At 32.5% G+C, this 22402-nt stretch overlaps 1 protein-coding gene across 15 annotated transcripts; it reads left to right on the top strand.

The window, feature by feature from the left end:
- The first annotated feature begins 3115 nt into the window (after positions 1-3115).
- CadN (neural cadherin) lies at positions 3116-22226 on the top strand. 15 transcript variants are annotated; one of them, XR_011780347.1, is made up of 21 exons: positions 3117-4621; positions 4890-4907; positions 5129-6816; positions 6876-7067; positions 8944-9134; positions 11904-12093; positions 12156-12338; positions 12403-12586; positions 12660-12803; positions 12865-12980; positions 13113-13277; positions 13982-14119; positions 14187-15510; positions 15575-15783; positions 15950-17731; positions 17792-18282; positions 20016-20257; positions 20565-20782; positions 20988-21257; positions 21470-21631; positions 21717-22226. XR_011780347.1 is itself a non-coding variant. In XM_071888884.1 (20 exons), the coding sequence occupies exons 1-20, from the start codon at positions 3370-3372 to the stop codon at positions 21737-21739; spliced, it is 8961 nt and encodes a 2986-aa protein (XP_071744985.1). In that variant the 5' UTR covers positions 3117-3369; the 3' UTR covers positions 21740-22226. The 15 variants fall into 15 exon arrangements, 9 of the variants coding, with proteins under 9 accessions (XP_040568060.1, XP_071744989.1, XP_071744986.1 ...); XR_011780348.1 differs by lacking the exons at positions 8944-9134; positions 13113-13277 and adding exons at positions 8495-8685; positions 13641-13802; XR_011780344.1 differs by having other exon boundaries at positions 18437-20257; positions 21717-21751.
- The last annotated feature ends 176 nt before the right edge of the window (positions 22227-22402 follow it).

The raw sequence follows: 22402 nt of genomic DNA, 5'->3' as shown, positions 1-22402 counted from the left end.
TTATTTATATAGTATTTTTGTACATTTATTATATTTTGATATAAAAGATTGTGTTCGATAAAACTTTTTTTAACTTTTTAAATAAAGTTATGATTGTTATCAATCACACCATTATTCCTAAGACTATGAGTTTTCCAGTCTACAGTTTATTTGTTTTTTTAATTATAAGGTTTTTACCTCTCTATGGTTGAAATTTAAAAAAAATCAAACACTATATACCTTGAAAATTTTAAAGTAAATAAATAAAGTCATGGTTTATTTTTTATTCATTTTTATTTTTTTCATAAAAAAAAATATATACTCCAACAGTATTTTTAAACTAAATAATATCTTTTCAATGATATGTCAAACTTTATAATAATTGTTTTTGTTTAAGAGATATCGCTAATCAAAAATTCATCAAAATGCTAATTTGTTCATTTTTAAGACTTCAAAATTGTTGGATTGAACTACAGATTCAAAATTTCATTTCTGAGCTAATCTACTTTTAAAAACCCATATAATAAATTTTAGTCACATCCTTTTCCTAGTAAAAATTATCATGGAATGACTAATTAAAAAAGCAAAGTTTATCTGGAAGTTTGACCATAACTCATTTTTAAATTTTTATTGGATTTAAGAAAGATAATTAAGATTTCGAGAGAAAAAAAAAATCTTGGTACTTTTTAATAGGCATATAAAGAGTTGATTGTAAAAAGGTCTTATATATCTTAATGCTCGAAAGATATACTAAAAATATTGTTTAATAGTTAGTCCTTTAGTATCTGTGTTTGCAATTTTTTAGAATTTTAGAATTATTTTTTTCCGTGGAAGCCTCATTCATTAGTGTTCGGTTCATATATTAGAACTAGTTGACTAATTGATTTAAGATAATAACAACGAGCATGTGTAATTAAAGCGCGGCATATTAAACAATATCAATAAACAATAAAACATATCTCACGGAGTTTTTTTCTGCCTATTTTCTCGTTACATGTGTTCTGAACGTTGATTGGTTGAATTGGAATTAGCTATTTTTAAACGTATAGTTTTTTTGTGAGAGGTATAAAGGTTAGAAGTAATTTGCATGTTCGGCGATTTTTTGCTATTGAAAAAATGTGGATCAAAGACTTTGCATTAAATTTTGAGTAAAAAATTTAATTAAGTGCTCCGAAACACTTGAAATGTTGACAGTGACATGTACGGTAAAAGTGTTCTGAGTAATAAAAAAATGTTTAAAGTGGTACAAACTCTTCCAAGTTGTTCGTGAAGATACCAATGACGAGCCTCGCTCTGGATATCCAATCCTGTCAAGAACAGATGAAAACGTTGCAGGAGTGAAGAAAATGACTATCATAGAAGTTGCTGAGAATATTGACATTTCGGTTGGCTCGTGCCATAATTTTTTTTGAACGTTTTTGGGCATGAGCCGAGTGTCAGCGAAGTTTGTTCAGAAACGGCTTAATTTTGACCAAAAGAATCGTCGCATGAGCATTGCTCATGAACTGTTGACAAACATCAATGATGATCCTGATTTTCTCAAAAGGTCCATAACTGGTGACGAATCATATTGTTATGATATCGAAACCAAAGTCCAATCGAGATAGCAAAAAATCGCCGAACGCGCAAAATACGTATAACCGTTATGCCTCTCACAAACAAACTATATATATGATATAGCTGAAACAGAAAATATATTTATTCATTGCGAGTGTACTAACATAAAAAAAAAAAAAATCGACTCTACCAAATGTTCCTTTCCACGAAATTTGAAAAGTCACCTTACTTTTTGAACACAAGTCGGATAATTATATTTGACTTTTGTAATAGGTAATCTTTAACTAATTTTCCTCACGGTGAGCTTTTGTGACACAGATGATAGATCAATTCACATAAGTTTTTTGGAACGATTAAACTTTTTTTTAATCTTTTGAATAAAATGACTAAAGATTTGGACTAATAAACTATTCCAGTTTCGCTTATTAATATTGCAAAAACATAAGTATGTCTTTACAAATAAAACATATTTTAAACAGACGTTATAATCAATACGTTATAACCCAAAAAAAGCAACAATTTATTTTTTCGTTTTTATATTAGCAAGTGTTTTATGAAGCAGTATACTTAATAATCTTTGTGATTGAAGTTTAATTAGTTCCAATTAGGACGTAAATTTTGTGTCTAATTATTCATATATTAGCATCTACTTTAAGATAAGTATGTAAGCCTTGTATAATATAATATTTTCAGTTATATACATTTTAAATTACTAAATCCCTACTATTCGAATGTAACACATATCTAAAAATACTTTAATATAAAATATATATCATTAGTTTTTTGTTTTGTTTTTGAATGAATTTTCTATGATATGTAGTGTATCAACATAAAAACGATCTTGAACAAAAATAAAGCAAAGGTAAAAATCCCCATCTTTTTTTTTACTTCATATATACCGCAATATGTCATAGACGTATTTGAATTAATTATAGGCTTTGTATTCTAATTTGTGGGATCATTTAATATACTCACAAATTCTTGGTATGGTTTATACCCTTTATTTGATTTAAAAGACTGATATTAGCACTGATCTGGCCTTTTCAAATAAAATTTATCCCTTTCTGGTTTATTTTTTTGATTGTAACAATCAATTTAGACTACTTTAAGTACCCTTTGCAGCATCTACAAAGGGTTATTATGAATAATTTGTTGATAGAAATTGAGGATAATAGGTCGAATAATACAAATATAATCCACACTCTATTTTGAGAAAAATCATTCTAGCTTTTTTTTGTGTTGACGGGCTACATATGTATAGATGCGAATAAGCATCATGCAAAGAAAGTTATTTGATTAGAGATTAAATAGGTTAACCTTAAGGTTCAAAATGAATAAGAAAGGAATGAAAAGTGTACATTTCCATGATGGTAATTCCAATTCAAAAAGTAGAGGTAAATTGGAGAGAGAAAATTAGAGAAATGAAAGTCAATGTAGAGGGCGCTAGGAGTGAACATTAAAAAAAAAGTCAATAAAGTGTGGCCTGTTTTTTGGGGAATGATGAGAGTTGGGCCGCTCTTTGGGAGAAATGAAAGAGAAAATAGAAGCTCCTCGCTCTCTCTTTCCTGCTCGGCAACTCCACTCAGAGCTGCTAGCTGAAGCTGTAGTTTGTAGACTATCAGTGCTGCTCATAACTTGGAAAGAAGCAGAAAAAGAAAAATACTTACAATACTATTATTTTATTTTTCTTGAGTGAAAAGAGACTTTTGTGTTTTGTTATTATTAGTTGTGTTATTGAAAATCGGATTTGGAATTCCGGGACTTAATAATAAGGGATTGGAAAAGCGGAAAAGTGCATGATGTTATATTAGAGTTCCTTGGCGCCAAGAAGGAATGAGAGTGAGGATGAAGAGGAAGCGAATCTCCCTGTTGTTAGTAGTGGACTCCTTAGCCTTGTTGTCCCTCTGCTGCTTTTCCTTGACAAAGGCCTCAGATCCTATTCAAGTGTCAGCCTCAGCCCAGCCTGGAGATGTTCTTCATCGATTCTCCGTTCCTAAATACCGGCATGAACTAATTTCAGAGCCTCCTGGACTTGTTTTTATGGACCATGGAGTGAGCCTCGTTCTTGGACAGGGAAACCTCTCTCACTATTCCGAAGTTGGACTCTGTCTTCGAAACAATGGCTCTGAAGAGAAAGTGTCCCTTTCAGTTCGGAAAATCCCTTCACTCTTCCATCATCACTATGTGGGATATATTCAAGAAAACGATCCTCCGGGAACTCCCGCACTCCTCCGTCCCTTGCCTCTTCTCTCAAGTCCTTTACATACTCCATTCCAACTCACGGATTTGGACTTGAGCAACAATCCTCCACCTTTCGATGTCATATTTCATCCCTCAGATCTCACGCTTTCCCTCATATCCACCAAATCCCTAGACTACGAAAGACAACCATTATATAGACTTCGTTTATCATTCCATAATAATAGTAATAGCGATGCAGCACTCCTTGAGATCCATGTCCAGAATGAGGATGATCATATACCTATTTTTGAAAGGTCCACATATACCTTCAACTTTAGGAAAGATATGAGACCAAATACATTAATTGGAAGCATCCACGCTCTTGATGCTGACGGAGATACAATCCTCTATCGTTTTGCTGATGCAAATGTCAAGTGTTGTTTATTAGTTCCATTATCAGGGGAAATTCTCGTTACGCGTCCTGATCTTCTCCAAGATAGTACTATCTCTCTTCCCGTCCTTGCATATCAAAAGTATCATACCGAACGCTTTGCCTCTGCTCGTGTACTTATAATTACTCACAAAGAAAAAAAGTTCCAACATCGGGTTAAAGCCTTAAAGCAACGTAAAAGAGTGAAGCGACGGGTTACAAGGGCTGTCCGTCCTACTAAAAGAGCCGAATTTACAGAAGCTGACGGTGAACCAGAGGGGAAAATTGTGTTTCAGCTTGAGAAGGAATCTGAGCATGAAACTTTTAAAATTAGAGACGAAAATCCTTGGGTAACTGTCGAACCAAATGGAGCAGTTCGTGTTAAGAAAAAGTGGGACTATGAAGAATTAGGAAGAGAAAAGAATATCGACTTCTGGGTTATTATTACTAATGTTGGAGGCTCTGGTCATAACGGTAAGAACACTTTTTTTATATGTAAATTCGATTTTTTACTGCATATAATATTGCTTTAAAATGTTTAGTTACATATGAATAATAATGTATTTATGCATATTATGTACTTATCTTGTACCTATACAACTTTTTAATATCCCAATAGTTCTACTGTATGTACTTAAAAATAACCATATCTTTTTGATTAATTGATGCTACATATTTATGCTTTGACATAATATTTAGTCCTTATTATTATTGTATTATTTTCATGCTTATCAAATTCAAGAATGGAGAGGATTGCATTGTAAGTTAATTGTTCTATAATTTTCACTTTTTTTTTTTGTTTATCTTAATATAAAAAGTTTGAGTGGTTATTAGTAGATGTATGCATACCAAAGTACATATAATATTTATTGCTAGTTTCATACCTAACATATATCATTTGTGAGCGTGTAATGATTTTCTCTGAAGTATAGTTTTATTACATTTATATTTCAATCCACTTTTTGTCTTGTCATTGTTTAGATACGGATAATCAAAGAGTGATCATTAAGGTGAAGGATGTCAATGATGAGCCACCTTACTTTATTAATCGGCCTCTTCCTATGCAAGCTGTAGTGAAACTTAATGCATTACCAAACACACCAGTTTTCACTTTGCAAGCAAAAGATCCTGATACAGATCACAATCTTCATTATTTTCTCGTAAGAGATAGAACAGGTGGTCGTTTTGAAGTTGATGAAAGATCTGGTATTGTGAGGTCTAGGGGTAGTGAACCATTTCAATTGGATATGGAGTATGTTCTTTATGTTAAAGCCGAAGATCAAAATGGGCGTAATGGCCGTCGGTTTCAATCTACTCCAGAAGAAAGACTTTCCATTGTTGGTGGGAAAAGGCCTCCTCAATTTTATATGCCTTCCTATGAAGCTGAAATCCCAGAAAGCCAAAAGAAAGACTCAGATATTATTTCTGTAAAGGCCAAATCCTTTGCAGAAAGAGAAATACGTTACACTCTTAAAGCTCAGGGACAAGGAGCAGGAACCTTTAATATAGGACCATCTTCTGGAATTGTAAAATTAGCAAAAGAATTAGATTTTGAGGATTTGAGACAACCTCATATTTATCAATTGTTGGTAACCGCAACTGAAGATTCTGGAGGTTTTTCTACTTCAGTTGAATTGACGATCAGGGTATCTGATGTCAATGATAATGCTCCAAAATTTGAGCTTCCAGACTATCAAGCCCATAATGTACATGAGGACATTCCCATTGGGTCTTCCATTCTTCAGGTCAAATCCTCAGACTCAGATTCTGGCACAAATGCTAATATTGAATATTATGTATCTGATGACCATTTTATGGTTAGTTCTAATGGAGTCATTTCCAATAACTTACGTTTAGATGCTGATAGTAACAATGCAAATTATGAATTCATAGTCACAGCAAAAGATAAGGGCGAACCTCCTAGAACAGGAACCGCAACGGTTAGGATTTATACTGAAAACAAAAATGACGAAGAACCTAAATTTTCACAACAAGTTTACACTCCAAATGTCGACGAGAATGCCGGTCCTAATACTTTAGTTACAACTGTTGTTGCCTCAGATAAGGACGGTGATGGAGTTACGTTTGGATTTGTTGGCGGAATGACTCAATCGGGACTCTTTCGTATCGAAGAAAATACTGGTGTTATACGATTGATTTCTGGGGATATCAAATTAGATCGGGATAAATACGAACTAAATGTTACTGCGATGGATGATGGAAAATGCTGTATTGAGTCTGGGATGACTGTAGATCAAGCTTCCCTTCATACTTCTACTGCTGTTGTGGTTGTATTCATAACTGATGTCAATGACAACAAGCCTATATTCCAAGATTGTTCTTCGTATGCCCCCAAAATTGAAGAATCAGCCCCGAATGGAGCCCCTGTGATAAAAGTCAATGCAGTTGATAAAGATAAAGGTGTAAATGGACAAGTTCGTTATTCAATTGTTCAACAGCCCAATCAAAAGGGTACGAAATTTAATGTAAATGAAGAAACTGGGGAACTGTTTACGAATAAAGTGTTTGATCGAGAAGGGGAGGATGGAAAATTTGTGAGCGTGACGGTTAAAGCTGTTGATTCTGGAGAGCCCTCACTTGAAGGAGTATGTTCCTTTACAGTAGAAATAACGGATGTCAATGATAATCCTCCATTGTTTGACAGACAGGTGCTTTATTAATAAATCAATACTTGTTCGGGTTTTTTATGCCAATGTATTATTTATAGAAATACGTCGAAAACGTAAAACAGGATACGAATGTAGGAACCAATATTTTAAGGGTATCTGCTTCGGATGAAGATGCAGACAATAATGGAGCAATAATATATAGTCTCACAGCACCCTTTGATCCTGCTGATTTAGACTATTTTGATATTCAACCAGAGTCTGGTTGGATTTATCTGAGAAAACCACTCGACGTAAGTTCATTACTGATTTGATTAGTTTTTTGTATTTAGCTTGAGTGTCAAAAAATTTACAATTTCCTTCTCTTTTTCACACAAAAATGTACGTGTATTACTCATTCCACTTTTTTATTCAATTGTAACTAGTCATGGAGCAAGATTATTCCAACTAAAAGAGCAATACACTTTTTTATTTAACCACCTCCCCCCTCAAAAAGTTATTTATATTAAAAATTTAATTCCATTAATATTAACTTAAAATATTCTTTATGGCTAAACATTAGGAAACAAGTAACAAGCTTTACTTATAAGTTAATCGAATATCACATCAATTATTTAAAAAAATGGTCCATTCGAAATTTAAACTCGAATTTATTTTATTCTATGATTTGAATACAATTTGGCATTTCAAATCACTTATTATCAGGAAACTCAAAAATTAAATTCCGTTCTGAGCTCCTTTTCATAATGAATTTGATCAAAATCGTCTTGAAGACCCTTGCGTTTGGATTTTAATTAGTAAACTTCACAACTGATGAATGAGTATAATACCTTATTGGATAACTATTGAGCTACTCAAACAAATTCTTTAAAGTTATTTTATAAAAAAATATGTTTAACCATAGACAACTCAAATATAACTTATAGAGGAAGATATTCGTCTAACTTTATTCTGATAATTTTTTAAATACAAATCAGAGGATTTGATGTTTGAGATTTTTAAGGTCAAAAAATGTGGTCAGGGTTAAGAATATTTTGGAATTTAAAAAAAAATAGTTGCATAGGTCAATGACTAATCAATGATGAGTATAATATCATCTATGAATCCATCAGTTACGGGATTTGCTAACTACAAATCCAAACTCAATGTATTCAAGATGATTTTATATCAAATTCATGTTGAAAAGGAGCTCACAACTCGTTTGTTTAAATCCCAATGGTTTGGAATACCAAATTTTATTCAAATCTGAGAATTATAAAAATTTAAGTGTAAATTTCTGATGGAATGAACAATATATTTTTTTACTTATTTACCATTTTGTTATAAAGGGCTCCTGTCAAAATGTTTAACATTTAATAGAAGATTCATTAGACAGCGTACTGTAGTTTTGATTCCTCGTACCTATTATTTTAATTATTTCTTTATGTTTGTAGATAGAATTATTTGTAAATCTAGGATAATATTTTCTTTTAATACTTATTCGCGCTCGGTATTTATCGGCCAATTCGTCTTCCTAAATGTCTTATTTTTAAGGAACGCTGTTAAAAGTGTACCATCTACCTACATATATGCGACTTTTAGGTATCAGCACTAAGTTTAGTTGACTTGAAGTTCCTAGTACATAAGATCAAATCATTTCAAAAGATGTTCAGAGAGGAACAAACTCAATTATTATCTTTTTTTCCTGAAAAAAAAAATCTAACCGCCTTATTTGGTTTAGCGAGCAACTTTTCGTATACGTGTTCAAGCCTCAGATATGGGAGCTCCTCCTTTACATGCTGATGTGGATGTTGAACTTGATGTAGTTGATCGAAATAACAATCCTCCAATTTGGGAGCAGCAAACTTATGGTCCTGTTTATGTGAGAGAGAATGCGCCCCCAGGTGAAATAGTCACCACTGTGAGGGCAAGGTTTGTACTCTAAATAATTTAGACTTAAGTTTTATGATATAATTATATATATATTACCTATTACTAACGGAACTTTAGATTATAAGTTTGTATTAATATCCGTTGTATTTCATGATAACATTTGCATACCCATATTTTATAAGAGTTGATTTCTTTTATGTATTTAACTAATATGTATGGTTAACATTGTATTTATCTAACATTTGGAAATGCACTAATTTTGACTGTCACCCATTATTCACCTTCATACACATTTAGCGAGAATCCTATAAATTGGAAGCAATTGCTGAGGATAGGGGTTCATCTCCTCGTTCTAGAACAGTTGAAGTACAAATTGATGTAGTTGATCGATCCAATAAACCGCCAGTTTGGGATCAAGCTGTTTACGGACCCATTTATGTCAAAGAAAATACAGCAATTGGTGAAACTGTTACTACTGTGAAAGCAAGGTCTGTCTATTTGGAAATTGAAAAAAAAAAAAAAAAAAATTATACCGCAAATATTTGGGTGTATTAACAAAGTGTTCTTTGCACGGTTTGACGATTTCCTTTCTTGTTTATTTTGTCCAGTTTGGGAGTGCTTTGTAGTTAAATAATATTCCTATTAATTTTAATTAATTAATATCAATAATGGGTTTGCTCCTTCCTTTTCAACGCTATTCAATTTCAGCCAGTCTTGACTCTTTAACTATAAAAGATGTAATCCTTTTTTTTAAGGAACGTTTGAAGTTTCGAAAAAAAAATCCAATCCAAGAATTCTCACCTTATGTACATACGTACTCATAGAAATTATCTATGTACATAATACTTGACTAGACTACACGACAGTGCACTGAAGTTGAAATAGCAATTTTGTAATCTTGTAGTTAATTTTAATATTATGCTGTATATTAATTGTATCTAGTCGTAGCTTTGGGATTTAAACTCTACATCATTATAAAACATTATTATACTACACATTATTTAATATTTACCTTCAAATCTCTAAGTTTGTCACTTATTTACCATCCTTAAGATAAATAAGATACGACTCTTAATTGATTTTTATGAATGACTTGAGGTTTCTGTGTCATGCAATTAATTGTATTTTTATATTCTGTAGTTTGTTTTTATATATCTAATATTTCTTCGTTATCACATTATATTTCATACTATCATTTACTTATTATTAAGTAGTTCGGATGTTGTTTTTTTGGTTTTTTTATTGTAAGTAGTCGTAGATCGTATTAATGTATGTAATTTCAGTATTTTGTATTCATTTAGATTTTAAGTTTGTACACATAATTTAGGGCTCGACCGATATGAAATTTTTTGAGGGCCGACACCGATTAATTATTTGGGAGCTAAAAACTGATTAACCGGTATAATTTTTTACCTTCAAATTTCTCATTAAAAATTATAATCAAGCAAAAGCGCCCAAGCATGGCCATTTCGCCAACTATATAATTACTTGTGTTAAGACTCTTTATTTGATACCGATTTCTACCCCCGCAGAAAAGTTATATTTTGCTTCTGTTTGTTTGTTAGTCACCAGGATTAAGGCAAAAGTGTTGGATAGATTTTGATCCAACTTGTTTCAAGAGAATATATGGTCACAGTAAAAGGCCATATAATTTTGAGAGGTCAAGCTAACACAAAACGTAAAAAAAATGCATAATCGACCATAACTTTGGAACAAAATGAGATTCATAACTCAATTTGATTTTAGGTTGAGGTTTTTCGCTCTACTAAGTGCCCATTCTAGCTTTTTTTCTTCTTTATGTTACTTTCATTAGTCAGATGGAGTTGAACTGATTTAAAAAAAAATATAGTGTTCCAATTACTCCATCTGATCTAGTTATATTCTTTATTTCCATATAACTAATGTATATTTCCTTTTCTAGGAGCGATCGAGAATATCGAACCTACGCAGGTTGAATTGAAACGAAAAAAAATCCCCGTGTACTTTGTCCATAATTTTTTTTCCCACTTCGGTAACGATCTGGATTGATATTTAGGTCCAAATTGGACAAACACAATTCGATCTCATAATAATTATAAAGGTTTTAACCACTGGTCTAGGATTTTCAAACCAAAACCAGGCACTAGTAATTACTCTATTCATCGAAGTAAAATTGATCGATCCTTGCTGAGATATTAAGAAATTAAAATCTAGAATTATGTAGATAATATATCATTAATTTTCAAAAACTCATAAAGAAAAATTATGACAGTTAAAAATGAGGTCACATTATCCAATATTATATTGATTGTCAGGGTCAAAAATATTACTCCATTGTGGGATAAGTAATACTTTTTTAAATGTCTGCTTTTTGAATTTTCAATAGTTTAGAGAAAAAAAATGAAAAAATACTTAATTTGTTATGTTTTGATGGAACAAAAATTTGTTGATTGAGTTTTTTTTTATTTAAAAAAGTCAGATTGTGTATTTTTAGGTAAATCTTCTTGGTAATAATTAATCGGCAACTTTGGACAATTTTGTAGACTTGCCGATCTATCTGTCGGGCTCTATTATTATTATTGATAATGTTTAATTGCAATTTTCATTAAAAATGACATGAAAATGGCTTCAAAATTATTTTGGTATATATTTTAAAATATATAACTAAATTATTCATCTTTGCTGATCAATAAAGTTGAAACAACAGATATTGTATTTGCAAAGCTATTACGCTTTATTATAACTTATGTCATTGTGATTTTTTTGCCTTTTTTTAAATAATTAATGTTGATTTTTATTTAAATTTTGTAGTTTGAAGTATTTAGATTTAATAAACCTTTTTATTTCAGGGATACTTATATTAAAACATTCATATACTGTGAGTTTTTCTTTTGTATATAGTGTTTGATAAGTGTGTAGTTTGATTTTATTACGTATATTATATTATGTCAACTTTGTTTTAGTATTTACATAAATTGATAGAAGCTTAAACTTAAATTAAATACATTATTTCATCTGTTTTTGTCTGTGGCTTCTATCCCTAAAAAAGGTTTATCTAAAAGGAAAAAGAAAGAACTTGAAAACTATAATTTGCAAAAGCAGAATCAATCTACAATTTATTTCCTATGATTTGTCTTGATCCTTTGTAGATAAACTCAAATATTATGTTTCTATTGTAGTTGTAAGTGATATGCAAATTATATAAATTTACAACTCCAATGGAAGAATAAGCTCATAAAATTGTGAGTATTGTTTTATTTGTTTTCTTTTTATACTAGTTCTGGAATTGAGGATAATCCAACAGTATTTTATCGCTTGATAAGGGGTTCCACAGATCAAACAAATAAGTTTGATACTTTCTATTTGCAACAACGGCAGCAAAATGGTTGGACCTACGCTGATGTAAAAGTTAATCACCCTCTTGATTATGAAAGAATAAAAGAGTATAATTTGACCATTCGTGTAGAAGTAAGTATTATTATTAGGTACCTAGGGATTTTTCCTTATTTAATACCAAATATTTAATTTAGAACAATGGAGCCCAACAATTAGCTAGTGAAGCTACAATATTCATTGTATTAGAGGACGTGAATGATGAAATCCCTCTTTTTACTGAGAGAGAGCAGGAAACTGTTCTTGAGGGTGAACCTATTGGAACAATCGTTACTCGAGTAAACGCCATAGATAAGGACGGCACTTTTCCTAATAATCAAGTGAGACCTTTTGATCCTATGTGTGATGTGTTTTTTTATTACGCAAACCGTGTCATTTTTTAAGGTGTACTATTACATTGTTGAAAATAGTGACGGGAAAAACTATTTTAAGATTAATAGCCAGACTGGTGAGGTTGCAACAAAGGTTATTTTTGATAGGGAATCCCAAGGTGCTTACGCTTTGGAAGTTGAAGCTAGAGACGGAGCACCTTCTGCTAGACCAAACTCTGGAGGACAACCTAATTCGGGTTAGTCATTTGCAATATGTGCTAATATTGAACATATTGAAGATACTTATTAACAAAAGTTTGTTTTTTTCAGTTAATAAATTTATACGTATTGGTATTGCTGATAAAAATGACAATCCTCCTTATTTCGATAAACATTTATATGAGGCTGAAGTTGACGAAAATGAAGATATTCAGCATACAGTGTTAACTGTAACAGCAAATGACAAAGATGAATGTAAGTTTTTAGTTTAAATAATCTTTCGTGGCGCAATATCCGATTTAAATTATTTTTATAGCTTCTCGAATTCGATACGAAATTACTCGTGGTAACTTTGGAGGAGCGTTTGCTGTGAAAAATATGACGGGTGCAATATATGTTGCAGGACCATTAGATTATGAAACCAGGAAACGAGTAAGAAAAAGACATTAAATTTTCAGAGTCATGAAGTAATTGTTTCATCCCAAAAATGTTAATTTTATTCGTTGAATCATTTTTTTAATGATCTTAACAGAGTGTCAAACTTTTCATTTTCAATGTTTTTAGTACGAACTAAGACTTGTGGCATCGGATAATTTGAATGAAAATTACACTACTATTGTCATTCATGTGAATGATGTAAATGATAACCCTCCAGTATTTGACCGGCCAACTTATGAAACTCAAATTACTGAAGAAGATGATAGAAATTTACCCAAACGTGTTCTTCAGGTTAAGCTTTTGTTTAAAAGCATGAAGAATGTTTAGTTCTTAATCGTAGCTAGTAATAATTTGGTTTATTATTTTTAGTTTGGTCCTTGATTTCATTTTGATTTTTTGATTTATTAAATCCATGGCTTAAACAAGCTTGCTCAATTTAGACTGTCGGGATTTTTTGATTTTTTTAGCTTTTATATTTTTTTTTTTGCGTTATGTTTTTTTTTTTTTTTTATATATAATTTATTTTCGGATGATATTCCAAACTCACCTCTATTCATAAGTGCATGCATTTTTATTTTATTATTTTGTATGTTTCGTTTGTCTCATTGTAGTTTTATTTTTAATCATTTGTTTGTTTTGTGATTTGATTTTTAGTATACATTAACTTTCGCTGCATCTGATAGTATGCATGAAGTAGAATCTACAATTGTAATTCATATACGAGACAAAAATGATCTACCTCCAGTGTTTTCTGAAGATCATTATGTTACCACTATTTCAGAAGAAACCTGTAATCCTAAAAAAGCAATCTTACAGGCAAGTTTAGATGTTGATAGAGCTATTTTTTTATTTTGTTGTTCACTATTAAAACCAATCAGTTTGATGGACCATTTGTAAGTAGTCATTTGTTTTGTATTTTTCATTTAGCTTATATCTAATTTTTTACGGCTCCTGCATGCAAGTAAGGCTCATTGATTATAATAATTCTTTATTAGGTTACTGCTACGGATGGAGATAAAGATAGGGAGCATAACATTGTTTATTTTCTCACTGGTCAAGGAATTGATGCCGATCAACCGGATCAATCTAAATTCGATATCAATCGAACAACAGGAGAAATTTTTGTACTCAAGGTATCTATTTCTGAGTGATTCTTATTCAGTAAACGGAATACTTTCACTTGATCTTTTTACAATCCAGCAATTAGATCGAGATGAGCCTAGTGGTAGACCTCAATGGAGATTCACAGTTTTTGCTCAAGATGATGGAGGAAGTGGCCTGGTTGGCTATGCGGATGTACAAGTTAATTTGAAAGACATCAATGATAATGCACCGTTATTCACTCATGGAGTATATTATGGCAATGTAACGGAAAATGGAACTGCTGGTATGATGGTTATGACGATGACAGCAACTGACTTTGATGATGTTGACGAAGGAACTAATGCAAAACTAAAATATTCTATTGAGAAAAATGTTATCGATGAGAATACTGGAACTCCTATTTTTGAAATTGAAGAAGAAACCGGAGTAATAAAAACCGCAGTGTGTTGCTTGGATCGTGAAAAAACCCCTGATTATTCTATTCAAATAGTAGCAATGGATGGGGGCGGGCTCAAAGGTACTGGAACAGCCTCCATACGAGTCAAAGATATCAATGATATGCCGCCTAGTTTTACAAAAGACGAGTGGATGACTGAAGTGGATGAAATAGATGGAAATTTACTCCCTGATGCTCCTATACTGACAGTTACAGTTCATGATGAAGATGAAAGCAATAAATTTCATTATAAAGTAATTGAATCGAGTGGGTTTGGTGCAGATAAGTTTACTATGGTTCGTAATAATGACGGTACCGGATCATTGAAAGTTGTTCAGTCACTCGACTTTGAGGATCAACTTCAGCGACAGGGTTTTAGATTTCGAATTCAAGTCAATGACAAAGGAGAAGATAATGATAACGATAAGTATCATGTTGCGTACTCATGGGTCGTTGTCAAATTGAGGGACATAAATGACAATAAGCCAGTGTTTGAAAAATCAAATATCGAATCTTTGGTCAGAGAAAACGCCCGAGTAGGAAAATCACTTGAGCGGTTCAGAGCTTCTGATCCAGATCAAGGTGGACATAGTAGGGTCACTTATTCAATTGACAGATCATCTGATAGGAGAAGACAATTCTCTATAGCTAAAGATGGCACAGTCTCGATTCAAAGGCAACTTGATCGTGAAACATCTCCAGCCCATCAAATTAAAATTTTGGCCATTGATGACGGAGATCCACCCAAAACTGCTACTGCAACGCTCACGGTTATTGTTCATGATATCAATGATAATGCTCCTCGGTTCTTAAAGAATTATCGACCTGTTCTACCTGAGCATAGTGCTCCTCGTAAAGTTGTTGAAGTGCTCGCTACTGATGATGACGATCGATCCAAAGGCAATGGACCTTCTTTTACATTTCGAATGGATCCTAATGCAGAAGATATCATTAGAGCATCCTTCAAAGTGGAGCATGATCCAAGTAAGAGTAGTCCTTTATTTCTAGCGTTAGCTTTATTAATACTTTCAACTATCAAATTTTTCAGAGGGTGCTAATGGTGATGGAATGGCTGTTGTATCTTCTTTGCGATCATTTGACCGTGAAACGCAAAAGGAGTACCTAGTTCCTATCGTCATTAAGGATAGCGGAAACCCATCCATGTCTGGAACTTCTACTCTAACTGTGGTGATAGGTGATTCTAATGACAATAAAATGCAACCTGGGTCCAAGGATATTATGGTTTATAACTATATGGTAAAGCAATACAATCATTTCTCATCTTAGATATACAGTATAATGTATTTCCAATCAATATACATATATATAAATATATATGTGTATGTATATATATATATATTCATTTTCATTACTATATTTTCATAGTTGACAACAACTATTATAAATTTATGTCAAATTTTAGGGCCAGGCTCCATCGAGTGGAATTGGTTCAGTTTATGTTTATGATCGAGATGATTGGGACTTGCCCGACAAAACATTCAGCTGGAGTGATGGAAAGCCTCAGTATCCCTACTTTTCTCTTAACAAAGAAACGGGTCTTATTACAATGAAACATGGAATACTTGAGGGCCGCTACGTTCTGAGATTCAAAGTCTACGACCGTAAACACACTCAAACTGATGTACCTGCTAATGTAACAGTAGTAGTCAAAGAAATATCGCACGAAGCGGTAATTAATTCAGGATCATTTAGAATTGTGGGTCTCACTGATGAAGACTTTGTGCGCATTTGGAAGGAACAAAAAGTAGTGAAGAGTAAACTTCAGCTTTTTAAAGAAAAATTGGCTTCAGTCTTACCTGAGCAAGTTCAAATAGACGATATTGACGTTTTTAGTGTCATGATTCATTCAAAATATCCAGAAACTACGGATGTTAGATTTTCGGTTCGAGGATCCGCATATTATAAACCAGTTAAACTTAATGGTATTCTTTTGCGTCACAGAGAAGAATTTGAATCAGAACTTGGAATAAATATAACCATGGTTGGAATTGATGAATGTTTGTATGAAAATGAAAATTGTGAAGGAAGTTGTACAAATTCATTAGATATATCCAACTTACCATATACTGTAAATTCCAATAAGACTGCTTTAGTTGGTGTTAGGGTTGAGGTAGTTGCCGAATGTGTTTGTGGAGCTAGAAATTTTGAAAAAGCCGAAAGTTGTCTAACTCATGTATGCTATAATGGAGGTCGGTGTTTAGAAGGAAGATGGGGAGTTCGTTGCCAATGCCCAAGAGGCTATGAAGGTCCAAGATGCCAACAAACTACAAGAACCTTTTGGGGAAAAGGATGGGCCTGGTATCCTCCATTAGAATTATGTGAGCAATCTCATCTCTCAATTGAATTTTTAACTAGAAAACCAGATGGAGTTCTGCTTTACAATGGTCCCATTGTTCCTCCAGAACCCGAAGAACAATTAATATCAGATTTTATATCTCTTGAATTAGTTAAAGCTCATCCGAGGCTCTTGGTTGACTTTGGTTCAGGAACACTAGAGCTTAGAATCGAACCTACCAAAACTCGATTAGATGATGGAAGTTGGCATCGAATAGATATATTTTGGGATCGTGAGCAAGTGCGTATGGTGTTAGATTTCTGCCGTTCTTCGGTTGTAGTAGAACATGAAGATGGATCTCCTACTGAGTTTGATGATAGTAGTTGTCAAGTTAAAGGGGATGTTCCTCCATTCAATGAGTATTTGAACGTCAATACGCCATTACAAATTGGAGGTATGGCTGCTGAACAATTTGATCCTCTTCATTATAAATGGAGTCACACGCCTCTTGGAAAACCTTTTGATGGCTGCATACGAAATATCATTCACAATTCCAAACTCTACGATCTTGCTGAGCCTGGATTATTCAGATATTCCAAACCAGGATGTATTCCAGTGGAAAAGGCATGTAATGATAATTACCCTGGTTCACGATGTGGAGAGCATGGACACTGTGTCGGTTCCTTGAAACATCCTACTTGTAAATGTAACCCGGGCTGGACAGGACAGTTTTGCTCACATGAAACTATGCCGAGTACATTTGATCCTCAAAGTTATGTTAAATATGCACTTAGTTTTGAACCTGACAGTTTTGCTACAGAAATTCAATTAAGATTTCGTACAAGGGAGGAGCATGGAGAATTGTTCAGAGTTTCGGATCAACATAATCGAGAATATGGAATCCTTGAGGTAACTTGTTTTTATGACCAGTATTATTTATTTAACAATAATTTATCAAATTGATTATAGATTCAGGAAAGCAAATTAAGATTTCGCTATAACTTAAACTCTTTGAGAACCGAGGAAAAAGAAATTTGGCTCTCTTCGATTTATGTTGATGATGGCCAATGGCATACTGTTAAAGTGGCAAGATATGGTTCGGCTGCCATTTTAACGTTGGATGGAGGAGAGAGCCGCAGATATAATGATTCGTTCATATTTGATGGCCATCAGTTGATGACGGTTGACAAGCAGGAAGGTGTTTATGCCGGTGGAAAAGCTGAATATACTGGGGTTCGCACATTTGAGGTATACTCTGATTATGCTAAAGGTTGTATGGACGATATCCGTCTTGAAGGGAAGCACCTTCCACTACCACCTGCACTTAATGGAACTCAATGGGGACAAGCCACTATGGCTAGAAATCTTCAAAGAAATTGCCCATCAAATAATCCTTGTGCAAATGTAATTTGTCCGAAACCATTTGTATGTGTGGACTTGTGGATGGAATATGAGTGCTCGTGAGTATTTCAGTATTAAAGTAATTTGTATATGTAGGGTTTTTTTAAAGGAATCGTATTTTTTTTTTTTTTTTGAAAGATCCATGTTTTTACTTTTTATCATTGCTAATGAAAATAATTTATTTGAAATCTAATTTACATATTTTAATGCCAGTGCTGTGCATGGAGAACTTGATACAAAAGCTACTGTAGCACCAATTATGGGGCCATCAGTTGCGCCCATTATTCAAGGGGATTCTCTAAATGAAAAAAATGATTCGTTCACTCCAAGTTCTATTGATTATTATTCCTTTGAATCTTCGGAACCGCCTTTTGATATTTCAGAGGAAAATCAGCTGCTGGTTACCACTACAAATGCCAACTCTGAGACATCTCCTTCACATAATATCAATGTATTAAATAATTCTGATAAATTATTTAATTTTCTGTTTGAAATTGTAACTTTGTTAAAAAGTAATCCAAAGGAGTATAGTCCTATCTTGGAATGGTTTTTAAGTGTAGCACCTTCTTTGAGAAATATGTCCTCAAATCGTTTTAAAATTTTCAAAAATATGACGAAAGAGTTTATTGATGAAAAACAATAGATAAGTACATACATATTATGGATTAAATAAGAAAATATACTGAAATGTCTTAGATTCTGAATCATTCTTTAATTAATGTACTTTTATTAGATCAGGGACTTCCAACCTGAGGCATGTTGGTCCCTTTTTATGAGGCTCGCTCAAATTATAATTTCATGCTGTGAAAAAAAAAATATTTTTTTTTTGTACAGTAATACCCCAAATAGTCTGGGTAATTAGCTCAGCAGACTGTCCGGATTATTTGGGCCTGTCAGTGCTATGAACTAAAAGTTAATACTTTTCGCAAATCATTGCTGGATTTTATTATTGAAAGAGTTTTGAAATGAAAAACACGGACAGAATGGAGTATTTCTATATATTACTTGTTATTAAAAATTCAGTTGGTTTTGTTTTGGACTTTTTAATTTTAAATGTAAGTACATTTAAAATTAAAATAATGTACTTAAATGTAGTGTTGTGTCGGTCCTTATTTAGGACTTAATACTGCAGTCCCGTCTAGTTCAGGCTCAGTCCGGTTCAGTCCTGCATATTAGTCCTAAAACTTATTAAATTCGGTCTTTGATGACGTCACTAAACTTCATTCCTTCTGAATTTTATTTATAATCAGTTCTAGTACTAATAGTTCGAAGGACCGTTCCTAAGACTAGACTGAACCGAATAAACAAGGACTGACACAACACTACTTAAATGTATAATTTAACTCATTAAATATGAAAAAAAGGTTGGACATCCCTGTATTTTGTAAACTAAGAACTAATAATACTGTTTCCTTTTTCTTTTTTTTCATATTATACATACTTCTGTATAATATAGAAACAGGAGCATATACAATTTATAGCATAAAAACTTTATTAGAGGGCAAATTAACATTATTAAATAAGGGAAGGGAGAGCAAATACTTATCCTTACCCTTACTCCGAGTTCCAATGGTTCTGTGAAGAATTGACCATCATTAAATTAAATTATGTAGTGCATTGTTCCTATGATATCATAATTTGAATTTCATTTTATGCTTTTATATTTCTGTCGAACTCTATAATATTTTTCCCTACTAAATCTAATCTAATTGGGATACTACTTTTGTGGTTTTAATGTTCTTATTTCCTCTGTCCTTTCTATTTATTAAACTAATTTTCCTACTAATATCAGATGCCCTCGAGGACAACGTGTAACACCTGATGGTAAGAGCTGTGTTGACCGAAATGAATGTCTCGATAATCCTTGCCAAAATAATGGACAATGTGTCAATCGTGATACAGCAGAACGATACATTTGTCATTGTCCAAGCGGATTTTCTGGGAGCAATTGTGAACTAATGCAAGAAGAGCAAATTCTTCGCCTCAGTATGGGGGCTCTGGCAATAATACTCTTGTGCCTATTGTCCATTTTGAGTAAGTAAATCCTGCTTCACCTTTTTGATGGGCATGATCATTCATTCATAAGAGGCGCCAATACTAAGTTGCTCAAATCTTTCTTTAAATACCTAGTTTGTTTATTTTTTTTGGTATGTTTTGGGGTTCTTTAATTATTTCTTCTCTTTTATTAAAAAAAAAAAAATACAAGACTAATTTTTCCGCTTTTTAAATTTTTTATTTTTTTTTATTTAAGTATTTGTATGTTATTTTAATTTAGTTGTAGCTTATTATTTATTAGTTTTATCATTTTGTTTGTTTGTTGTTTTCGTTTCACGTAAATTAGTTGCCGATCTGGTGAGACAAGAATCGGATTTACCGAGTGCATGGAGGAAAAGAAATGTAATTGCGAGAATGGTGGTAAGTGCCACATTGACCAGCAAGATTTTTGCATTTGTCCTCTCGGTTATGAAGGAAACCTTTGTCAGATAGAGGTCACGTCCCTCATTTTTGGTGGAACTGATTTCATTATTATGCTCGCATTTGTTTTGGGAGCTCTTTTAAGTAAGTTATGGTCTTCCTATTATTATCATGAAACAAATAATATATAATTTTTTTTTTAATTTGGTTTTCTAATTTCTAAGCCTCAATTTAATTTGATATATGTATTTTTATGTACGCATGGCACGCATCTTCTTTTTTTTTTCTTTTCTTATTTCTCAATATTTTAATTACCATGATAATTCTAATGTTCAAACTCTTCCTTTAGTTCTAGTCTTAGTTTTTGTTGTGTACAATCGACGAAGAGAAGCTCAAATTAAGTATCCCAATCCAGATGATGATGTACGGGAAAACATAATCAATTATGAGGATGAAGGCGGTGGTGAGGATGATATGACAGCCTTTGACATAACGCCACTTCAGATTCCAGTACCGTCTGATCCTTCACAGCCGCATCATGCACACGCTGCCAAAAGTGGTGCTACTGTGATTGCTGCAGGGGCAGGTCATCATTCTTTGCCAAGGGCAAAATCTAGTTGTACGTTGTCTTTTTTCATATATGTATTCAAAGAGACTCAAAGGAAAGAGGCGATAAGACAGTTTGAATTATAATGGGGGAAAACATATACTTACATTATGTTTACTCATTCACAAACCCTCTACCAACCAAACCTTGGATCCTTAGTGGAGTCTCTTTATATGTACTTAATTAGGTATCTATATTCTTGTTTCTATTATAATTTTTTACAGATGTTAGTAAGCCAGTCGCAAATTCAAACGTAGAATCTTTCATAGAAGATCATAAAAGCAGAGCAGATAATGATCCGAGTGCTCCACCTTTTGATGACCTCCGCAATTACGCATATGAAGGAGGTGGAAGCACTGCCGGGTCTCTGTCTTCCTTGGGTTCAGGTAAACATCTTTTAAGTTCTTCATATGTACAATAATAATTAATTAATCATTCAAATACTTCTTCTCCTTTCTTTTGTGCTTATAGATAATGATATTGGACCATTTTAAGCAAACCAAAAACGGAAACAAATATTTTATAGCTCAATTAATGTGATTGTGCAAAAAAACATAAATAAACTAAAAAAAGTTGCATAAAAACCAAACAAACAAAAAAAAATAGTAAACAAGTGATCTCAATTTTAAGTCATATTTTCAAAGTCAACTTCTCAGTACTCTTGTCTTATCGTGTTCCTTTAAAGAATCTCATTAACTGGTGAAATTACACCTTTATTTATGGACCTTTATAAAAGTGACAAAATATTTTTTTTTGTATATGTAATCGTGTGTTTGAATATTGGACATGGATGAAACAACCACGCAAAACAATTGTTGATTTTTTATTGTTCCTGTATGTTCTTTTATAGTTGAATTACCTCAAGTGAATGGGCGTTTTAATAATAACTTGTATCATATTAAAAAAAAAAAGTTATTACTACTATTATTAATTTAATTATTATTATTATCTAATAAAGTCAGTTTTTTAGATATTTCTAAATATCATATTCTTATTTATTTCCCTTCTTATATATTCTATAAAATAATATGTATCAAATAAAAAAATTGGCTTACTACTCGCAATGTAAGTTGAGAATCATGGAAAAAGCATATTGATATAACATATACATTCTGACATTCATAGTATGTATGTGAAATGTATATACGTAGTATACA

The sequence above is a fragment of the Lepeophtheirus salmonis genome, chromosome 5 (assembly GCF_016086655.4).
Source record: "Lepeophtheirus salmonis chromosome 5, UVic_Lsal_1.4, whole genome shotgun sequence".
In the NCBI taxonomy this organism is placed as follows: Eukaryota; Metazoa; Arthropoda; class Copepoda; order Siphonostomatoida; family Caligidae; genus Lepeophtheirus; species Lepeophtheirus salmonis.
This window is presented reverse-complemented; position numbering and strand designations above follow the sequence as displayed.

Coding starts and splice junctions, on each gene's coding strand:
- CadN (XM_040712124.2), top strand. CDS start 3,370: ATGAGAGTGAGGATGAAGAGGAAGCGAATCTCCCTGTTGTTAGTAGTG. Junction 7,068..8,943: donor ATCTGAGAAAACCACTCGAC/GTAAGTTCATTA, acceptor ATACACATTTAG/CGAGAATCCTATAAATTGGA. Junction 12,094..12,155: donor ATTTGACCATTCGTGTAGAA/GTAAGTATTATT, acceptor TATTTAATTTAG/AACAATGGAGCCCAACAATT.